General features: G+C 40.4%; 1 protein-coding gene across 2 annotated transcripts; it reads right to left on the reverse strand.

The window, feature by feature from the left end:
- Positions 1-2,244: 2,244 nt before the first annotated feature.
- dpm2 (dolichyl-phosphate mannosyltransferase subunit 2, regulatory) lies at positions 2,245-8,681 on the reverse strand. Of its 2 annotated transcripts, none has more exons than XM_004561890.3 (4): positions 8,551-8,681; positions 5,489-5,578; positions 3,496-3,598; positions 2,245-3,413 (listed from the first exon to the last, which is right to left on the reverse strand). In XM_004561890.3, exons 1-4 carry the CDS (start codon positions 8,551-8,553, stop codon positions 3,358-3,360), a joined length of 252 nt encoding a protein of 83 aa, XP_004561947.1. In that variant the 5' UTR covers positions 8,554-8,681; the 3' UTR covers positions 2,245-3,357. The 2 variants fall into 2 exon arrangements, with proteins under 2 accessions (XP_004561947.1, XP_076742366.1); XM_076886251.1 differs by lacking the exon at positions 8,551-8,681 and adding an exon at positions 6,563-6,663.
- Positions 8,682-10,256: the final 1,575 nt, after the last annotated feature.

Genomic DNA, 10,256 nt, shown 5'->3' on the forward strand with positions numbered 1-10,256 from the left:
CCCGAAGTCTCATAAACTTGCATTCTTTCTGAAAAGTGAAAGATGACCAGATTTCTGGAAAGACCATTAGCGGGTCTGTTAAGATGCAAATTCTTTTAGTACCTCAGTCAAGTGAAATGGCCAGATATTTCAGCATGAGGCTTCAGGACCGCTCTTCACACACAGGTGGGTCAAGGTGGTTAGGCCCATTCTTTCTAAACAGTCTGTTTTGTCAGGATTTCTGCATCGTCAAAAAATCTTTAATCGAAATCAGTTATCTGCAAACACAACCTGACCAAACTATAACATATCCTGAAATTCTGGCAGTCTGGTCTTATATCAAAATGTGTATTTGTTTGTGCTCTGCCACATGTGGATGAGCAAATTCCAAGGGAGGAAATAAAAGGCTATCAAAGGACCAAAATAAGCAACTTTGTATGTGGTGTTAGAAGAGTTGATTTCCTATGACTCAGGATTTCACGTGTGATGCCTAATACTACAAAAATAACACGAGGACTGCAGAACAAACGAGCGGACACATCTGAATTTCCTCTAAGGCTAAAAATTTCTCAGATTCTAAAAAGAAATTTTTTAAACATCCTTTCATGAGAGAAGTCTTCAGTATTTTTTCATGTTAATGGGAAAAGGACATTAAAACAATGTTCAGTGGAACAGGATGGAGTGAATCACAACACTAACAAACACAGCAAGCTGGTATTTCGATTTAAATACGCTGATATGTAGTCCTTCCTGTTTCCTCTGGTGACTTTTATACTCGTTGGGTTAAAACCATGTTATCTTTTCCAGTAGAGTTAATGTGATTTGGGGAAGAGAGGAGTGCAACACAATAAAAGATAAAAATCAAGTCTTAAGTTTGAAATCAGCTCCAAAGAGTCTTGACTCTGTTTGTAAGATGTTTAAAATGATTATGAAACAGTGCCCACTGTGTTTGGTTTGCGCAATTTACCAAATGTATTGTTGCCCTTTAAATAAAGGTGATGGATCCCTAATGACACGTCAGCACGGGTAAAACTGTACAGCAACACAGGAAGTAAACAAAGAAAAAGATAGTGGGAAGAGCAAAACAAATGAATGGTAGCAAAAGCATGGCGGTTACATATTGTTGAACGAGCAGGTCTTAAACCTGTAAGATGTGGTGCTGATGGATAAGAGCGGCACGTAGGTAGCATCAGCTTGGGAATTTTCACCACGCTGCTTCGACCCAATCCAAACCGCAATGCTGCCTTCAGCAAAAAAAAAACAAAAAACTTCCTTTGCAGTTGCAAGGAAGTTTTTTGTGCTTTTGACCCTCCAACTACAGTAGTGGGAGAAAGTGTTTAGTCCCTTTCCTGATTTCCTAGTGTTTTGCATATTTGTCACACATACATGTTTCAGGTCATTATCCGAATTTTAATATTATACAAGTAAATAGAACATGCAGTTTTTAAATGATGATTTCATTGATTAACCAAGAAGATGTATCCAAACCTACGTGGTTCTCTGTGAAAAAGTAAGTGCTCCTCTTGTTGAATCATGAATTAACTGTTATTAATCACATTTTTTGGAAAGTCGAGTTCAGTTTTACTGAACACACTCAGGCCTGGTTACTCGCAGACCTGCTGAATCAAGAAATCATGTAAATAGATCCTGTGTGACAAAGTGAAGCAGGCTAGAAGAATCAAATGGGAAACAAGGCAACTGACATCTATCAGTCTGTAAAGGGTTACAAAGACATTCCTGGGAATAGGGGAAGCTTCCCAGAAATGACTAACCGACTGAGCACATCAACAACCCATCCAGAAGGTCACTAAAGAACTTAAAACAACATTAAAGAACTGCAGGCTTCACGTGTCTCAGTAAGATCAGAGTTCATGATTCAACAATGCAAAACTGGGTTCAAGAAAATCACTGCTGACCAAAAAGATCACAAAGGCTCATCTCAAGTTTGCCAAAAAGCATCTTGATGATCCCCAAGACTTCTGGGCAAATAATCTTTAGACTGACGAAACAAAAGCTGAACTTTTTGGAAGGCGTGTGTCCCGTTACATCTGATATATCTGACATGTGAAAACATTCAGCATGAGGTTTCAGGGCGGAGCTTAACACACCAGGGGGTCCTGCTGGCTACGTCCATACTTTCTAAGCAGTCTGTGAGATTATCAGGATTTCTGCATAAAATGTGCCTTGATTTCAATCTGAGCCAGAATTGTAAACAAACACAACCTGACAAAACTGATCACACAACAGAAAAAAAAAAAACAGCTGTGTTGTTCACATTTTTATTAAACACAATAACTGCTTGTTTAGCAACATCCTCCATCACGTTTCTCATTACGACAGAGCAGCACGGTGTCGTGGCAAATGTAAATTAACCTCAAAGAAATGGACGCGGTGACCTTTTTTCTAACTGAAACCAAGTGGTTTCAAATGATAATTAATGCATTTAAATCATTCAAATATTTAAAATTCATTGTAAAATCTGTGACATGTGGGACTCAAACTTGAGTGTGTGTGAGCAGCTCCACCACCTACTGCTCCAGCCTCCACATGCAGACTTTTCCAACTTTTAAGTGAAAATAATAATTTTGTATGTACAAATACATATACTAGTAGACAGATGAAAAACTGTGTTCAGGAACATGACGACAAACAATGGAAAACTGTGCACAGAAATACAAATGAACAGATTAGAGGGTCGTCTTTTTAAACTTTATTTCAATTTTTGCCCAAGTAAGTGCTCGAAGGTGTTTCGGGGGAGCTGCTGAGGGGTCAGAATTGCTTCTATAAGGACTTTGGCATTTCCTGTAACTTCGTACGAGACTTGCACAATGATGAAGAGGATTTCTGAACAATTCCTCCTATCAAACAGCCCCTTTCAGGTCCTACCACAACATCCCTGGACTTTATTCATTGGCGTCTTTGCGTTATTGCTGGGTTGCATCACCCCACCTCTCAAAAGCTTTTGCTCATGAACTCCTGCTTTGATGTTCACTTGAAAATGTCTTTGTAACGTTTTATAATCATTGATCTCTCACTGAGTGTAAAGGTGTCCAGGACCTCAAGGTGGCTCCACCCTCCAACTTGCTTCACAGTCATGATGCGGTTTTGGTGCCTTTTTCCCTCCAAACATAATTTCTTGTCTCATTTGTCCACGCAGCAATACCTTAAAAATGTCGAGAAACTTCCAAATGGTCTTAAGAGAAGTGCATTCAATGATGCCACTTGGGGCCACCAAAGCTGATTTCTTAAAATGCAGAATTAAGACCGGCAAACTTTCCTCTGAACAAAAATACTTGTAAAAGTGATGATGAGGAGTATTTATTACAAAATAGGGCTGGATTTTAGTTGTAAGGTGCAAGAAGCTGATGTTTTACAACATTAGTCCGCTTTTTTTGGCTTGCGATTCTTCCACATGATGACAACGGTGAAGGCTCCTGCAGAGAGGATAACAGGCATTAGTGTTCATTGAATTAGATAAGCAGATAACTTGGCCTGCAGTTCTCATGGTGGACTGACCTATACAGATGAGCAGTATTACTGCTGCGATTCCAGGCAGAATGACTGAGTACTCCCGAGGAAGAAAATACTTGTGCAGGAAGTGATCGCTGTCCACGAAAGGCTGGAAAAACGACCAAAACAACCATATTAATGTGTGGTGTCAAAATTACTGTCCGCGAGTCACATGACGCAGTTCCACACCTAGACTACAAAAAGCAACACGAGGAATGGTGCACTAAAAGGCAGATACAAAGCTACTGGTTAGTTTCTGGACAGGATTTTTTTTCCTCCATTCCCTCAAGACGGAGATCTAGTTCAGTATTTTTTTTTTTATGTGAATGGAAAAAGCAAATCAAAAAAGGGGAAGGTGGAATAGGATGGAAGTGAATCACAATGCTATCAAAGGCAACAGACTGGTGTACTTTAGTTTAATGTGCTTGTTATTCGAAGTTCTTTTTCAGTCTCTCCTGTTTCCTCTGGTGACCTTTATACTACATCTGGGCTGGAGCCATGTTAAACAAAGAAAAGGATGGTGAGAGGAACATGGCAAAGTCAGGACATTACATAAACTCTACAATGAGATTGTTCTAACAGACTGTATCTCACAGCTTCCACAATGCACAAACCAACGAACTCACCAATTAAAAGCTTTTGGCTGGAACCTGGACTAAATTAATTCAAAGAATACACGGAAGTCTCTAATAAATAAAAAAAGACTGGGGTGACATAATCAGTTACATGAGCTGGGTGCTTGACTTGTAGCATGTGCCGGTCTAGTTTATGTAGCGCCAGCTCGGTAATTTGCTTTGTTGTGCCACAGGCTAGTTAACATCAATCACAGTTAAAACAACAATTTAACTCCCCCCAAAAACACCAGCTTCCATACAGGGAGTGCAGAATTATTAGGCAAGTTGTATTTTTGAGGAATAATTTTATTATTGAACAACAACCATGTTCTCAATGAACCCAAAAAACTCATTAATATCAAAGCTGAATGTTTTTGGAAGTAGTTTTTAGTTTGTTTTTAGTTTTAGCTATTTTAGGGGGATATCTGTGTGTGCAGGTGACTATTACTGTGCATAATTATTAGGCAACCACAAATATACATTTCTGACATTGAAAAACAAATCAGCGACCAATATAGCCACCTTTCTTTGCAAGGACACTCAAAAGCCTGCCATCCATGGATTCTGTCAGTGGTTTGATCTGTTCACCATCAACATTGCGTGCAGCAGCAACCACAGCCTCCCAGACACTGTTCAGAGAGGTGTACTGTTTTCCCTCCTTGTAAATCTCACATTTGATGATGGACCACAGGTTCTCAATGGGGTTCAGATCAGGTGAACAAGGTGGCCATGTCATTAGTTTTTCTTCTTTTATACCCTTTCTTGCCAGCCACGCTGTGGAGTACTTGGACGCGTGTGATGGAGCATTGTCCTGCATGTCTCTGAGTATTGCACACTTTGTGTTTTTGGGCACTCCAGTGATGTTGCAGCTCTGAAATATGGCCAAACTGGTGGCAAGTGGCATCTTGGCAGCTGCACGCTTGACTTTTCTCAGTTCATGGGCAGTTATTTTGCGCCTTGGTTTTTCCACACGCTTCTTGCGACCCTGTTGACTATTTTGAATGAAACGCTTGATTGTTCGATGATCACGCTTCAGAAGCTTTGCAATTTTGAGACTGCTGCATCCCTCTGCAAGATATCTCACTATTTCTGAGCCTGTCAAGTCCTTCTTTTGACCCATTTTGCCAAAGGAAAGGACGTTGCCTAATAATTATGCACACCTGATATAGGGTGTTGATGTCATTAGACCACACCCCTTCTCATTACAGAGATGCACATCACCTAATATGCTTAATTGGTAGTAGGCTTTCGAGCCTATACAGCTTGGAGTAAGACAACATGCATGAAGAGGATGATGTGGACAAAATACTCATTTGCCTAATAATTCTGCACTCCCTGTATGTCCATGTGACTGATGTGATTTCAGTGAACTGAAGAGAACTTACCAGGATGATGACCCAGACAGAGTAGTACGTGAACAGCACGAGGCTGAAGACAACAAGACTCATGCCAGCCGCTTGATCCACTCCAGTAGCCTGAAAACATATCCACAGAAAAACTGAGCACGAGGACGTCGGTGTTAAGCATGGCACTGGTGGTCGTTTGAAGCTTTATGCAGACTAATGTGAATGTGGTTAAAAGTTTAAAGCCAGACGTCAGGTTGTCGTCAGAGGTGAGACACTAAATTTCCCATAAAGCAACTGGAAAGGAGATCCTCCTTGTTGTTACTTGGATATTGAGCACACTTCATGGCACCATCCTCCCCTGGCAAACATTAGCTTTGTAATTGTCAGTTTTGGCCAAATTTAAAAATACTCATTAAGACTTTACATCACATCCTGACCAATAAACTGTGATTCTACCTTTTTTAAATAAATGTCAAACAGCAACAAGAGTAAATAACAACAAAAATTGCAGGTAAACTTTTACTAAAAAAAAAAATTTGGATCAATATAGTTATCTTTATTTACAGGCACTTTTATAAACCCGCATTTCAAAGGAAGTCATGTAGTCAAAATAACGAGCAACAATCAACAAATAAATGAAAACTCAACAAGACGTTGATTCAATAGATCTCGAATCAAAAGATCTCCAGTACGAGGTCACGAAAACAACGGCTCCATCTACAAGGTCAATTGCAACTAAACATGACAACCTTTGCAGCTAAAACAACCACTGACACTACAGCAACTTCAACTTCATCATTCATCTGCAACTAAATCAACCTCTAAACCAACTCATCTAAATTCACCATTGCAACTATACCTGCAACTAACCCCAGTGCTCCAGGTTAACTGGTTAGATTTGTTTACATGTTCTACTCTCCGTGTTCCAGATGTTGGATCCTCTGTCTGTCAGTGTATCTGCAGCTTGACAAGATTAAAGACCTTGGGGGGGGAAAAGTCTCCATCTGCAGCTTGTGCAAATGCATACACACATCAAAATTATCTTCAGACAACAAATAAATTGTTTGGATAAAAAAATAAATAAATCACAAAGTCTTCTGCCTGGTCTCCTACCCCTGTCTTTCTTTAACATAAATAACAGCTGACATTTTCTCAGGACACCACCGATCAGCTCAGCTGACCTCCGCTTTCCCCTCTGAGTGACTAATCTGGGTTAAAGATGACAAACGTGATTTAAAGGAGGACTGTTACGTTTCGGTGTGTCAGTGTTTTGTTTTTGCGTGACTGTTATGTATTTCCTGCTTTACTTTGAAAGTCTGTGTTATCTTAGTGTGTTCAGTTTACATTTTCCTTGTCTCGTCAGGTCTAATTTGCCCCAGCTGTGTTTCCCTCCTGTGGTCCATTCCCTGATTGCTCCTTCTATGTATTTAAGCCCTGTGTGTCAGTTGGTCATGGTCGCGATCTCCCCCGTGTTGTAAATAGTTTGGTGTTTTTGTTGTAAATAAATAGTCTGTTGTAAATAGTTGTGAATGGGTTTGTTAATATTTTCGTTTGAAGACACCTTCGTTTTGGGATTTTGGTGGAGGGCCTTCGTGGTTTTATTTTCCTTATTTTTATTTTCCTGCGTTGCACCCCGGTTGCCTAGGCCGGGGTGTAACATATGGGGGCTCGTCCGGGACCCCGGCCTAGGCACCCCGGTTGCCTAGGCCGGGGTGTAACAAGGACCGATGGATGCTGAGCACCAGATCAAAAACACACACTTAAACCTACGTCCTGTTTCTAACCTGACTGATAAGCTGCTAAGTGCTTTATAATTCAGCTGTGAGTTCGGTGAGTTTTCTGAAGATACTCGCATCTTGAGAGGATGACTGTGGTGGGCCGTGGTCTGCGGTGCCGTGCAGGGAGGGCGGACGCACCTGCACTGCATCCTTAATCACGCCCGCCGAGTTAAAACACGGGGACTCAGGGGTTGGTGTGCGTTGTGGTGTGATCTAAATAAACGGCTCATAAGTGCGATATGTGGTCCCGCCGAGCCTTAATTCCACCACAATGATTTTTAATCGTTTCAGCAGATCAGTAGCAGCTATATTACTGACGTACACGGGTACTAATCCAAACAGTGTGGGTCATTAATTCTATTTATTCCATATCCAAACAGCCCAAATTCTTATTAAAGCAACAGGTTTGCTTATAAAGTGGTCCATCGCTCCATCCGTTTAAATCCTGTTTGTCATCTGTCATCCAGATCGGTCACTCTGAGGGGGAAGAAGTTCCAGCAGCTCTGCGCTGAAAAAACAAACTACATTTACTTATTTTGTGCACAATGTTGTGATGACGTCACGTTGTATTGCCCACGTTAAACTGTGACTTTCACCAGATAACGGGGGCATGTTTCCTGAATCAGCAGGCGCTAAACAGGGTCTACGCAGGTAAACTCGAGGGTATTTAGAAAGAAAGACAGAGCTAGGAGACCAGACGGAAGACTTCATGGTTTATTTATTTGTTTAAATTTAAATAACTTAATTGTTGTCTTAGGATAATATTGACGCGTGTATGCATTTTGCATCATCACACTAACTCCATCAGCACCTGCCAATTAAACTAACAGCTCGAGCTACAACGCTGCCTGCACCGCAGCACGGCGACTCTGACAACTAAACCAACAGAAGCATCTGCAGCCACCAGGTGTTCCCCCATTTCCACAATAAGATGCATTAAAAGGAGACAATCTTGGGAATCCCCTTTAAGCTGCAACGGCACTGCGCAGCCGCACCAAACTTCATTCAAACCTTCACCGTTTTAGTCAATTTGATAATTATCAAAGATATTTGATCTCCTAATTTCATAAACATGCAACATACGAATTAAAAAACACTGCCAGTAAATTCGGCGCTGAAAAATGTTACCAGGTCGGTTAACTTATAATCCCCAACCATGAAGCTGACTGCTAGCATGAAGCTAAAAGAAACAAATGTCACAGCCAAACAGCAAAGATTAGCTCTGAAGCTAATTACGCTTAAACTGATAAAATTTCATTAAAGTATTAATTTGTCTCTGCTCGTTTATCAGCTGTTTAAAAGTAATCACAGCAGCTTTCTTACCATTTCTCACCCACACACAGGTAATGTTGTTATTTGCTGACGTATCCTGGTGCTCTTCTTCCTGTTCAGTAATCCGGTTGATACAATTCATCTAATGGTCTCTGATGCCCTCTCGTGGTTCTTCTTACAGCAGTACCGCACTACCGTCACCAACTGGTATGGAGTGTGGACCGAAATGACCCCCCCAAAATAAAAACATTCAAATTCTCCGAAACAAATGAGTCTTCCTTAAAGACCAAAATATGGCTTGATAACTTTCACTTTTACAGTTCTTGCGAAATAAATCAAACAAGTCCAGTTTCACTTTTATATCGTCAAGCTTTTTCATCAGTTGTCTTCTTTCAGCATCAAATTTCTAACAATCCAATAAAACATGTTCTCTACTGCAGTCACACTCCCCTGTGCAGTGTTTCCCTATTAATAAAAGCAAGGTGCTATTCAAACCAGTGTGTCCGAATCTAAGTCGAGATATAACCGATCTGTGTAGATTCTGACAGAACTGCAATGCTGAGTAATATATTCTTGCACTGTATGCAAATAATAAAGGATAAGGATAAAACTCCTATCCTTATTCTTTTTGTTTAATAGTGTGAAACATACTACTGGATCAGGGAGTATCCAAGGTGGTATTGTAGGCAACTGTTTGACTTATGTTGATCTTGTCCAGGTTAAATTCAGCTGCTTCCTGTCAACCCAAGGTTCTTCAATTCTCTTTTGTCTTTTTCCCAGCATGAAAAATATTTTTTGTTGGATGATCTTGACCATGTCCTTGTAAAGCCCCTTCGTGGTTTACCTGCTACTGCAGCTTCATAGATCACAGCATCACACGCATGTTTGAGGCAAATAAACACAAAAACAAAACAAATGGAAAAAATTGACGTTGACACATTGTATTCAGAATCGTAAAAAATATTTTATAATCACCCCACAAACCATAAAATACTGTTGACAGACATTATAAAAATCATTTTTTGCTTTATTTTAATGTGAATAAAAGAAGAATAATTAGATAATCATTTTATACCTGCACTGAAGTGGAAAATAGTAAGGGGCAAATGAAATTCTCATTGTCCTTCAGAAAATTCAAGCTGTTTGGTTTCAGGTCATTTACATATTTCATTAAGTTGAAGTGCCCCTGATTTTCTTCGAGATGCTTTTTATAAGATGATTTTTCCCCCTTCTTGTTCCATATCTGGAGTTTGACAGTAAATCTAGAAGTCAAGACCAGGCCTTTGATGTCCTGATGGATCATCACAGTAACAGTTGACATGTTTTATTGCAGAGCAAAGACAGCTTTTAAGAGGAAGAACCACTCTGTGAATTCTGTAAACAGTGACACAGGATAATGTGAGGCCATCCATCTGAAAGTTCAAAGTTGAATTAGAACTGGACTTTTCAACAGTACCAATGATCCTTAGTACGACAAATCCACCAAAGGAGGACTCAAAAAAAGAAAGGAATGAGAACCAGATTCCTTTCATTCCTGGAGCATCAGATAACAGCGTTTTGGCATTGCTGCTTGCGTGTTTCAGGTATGCACAAGGTGTCCTTTGGTGCTGTCATGCCTAAACCAAACAATTCTCAGGGCCTAAACCTACCTAGTGAATGGCAAAAAAGGAGGTCAGTAGGTGAGAAAAGAGAGTCCAAGTGCAAATCAAGAAGGTCCAATCAGCTCCAATCAGGTCCACAGCTCCCCGGCTGCAGGG

Source organism: Maylandia zebra, linkage group LG7, assembly GCF_041146795.1.
Source record: "Maylandia zebra isolate NMK-2024a linkage group LG7, Mzebra_GT3a, whole genome shotgun sequence".
NCBI lineage: Eukaryota > Metazoa > Chordata > Actinopteri > Cichliformes > Cichlidae > Maylandia > Maylandia zebra.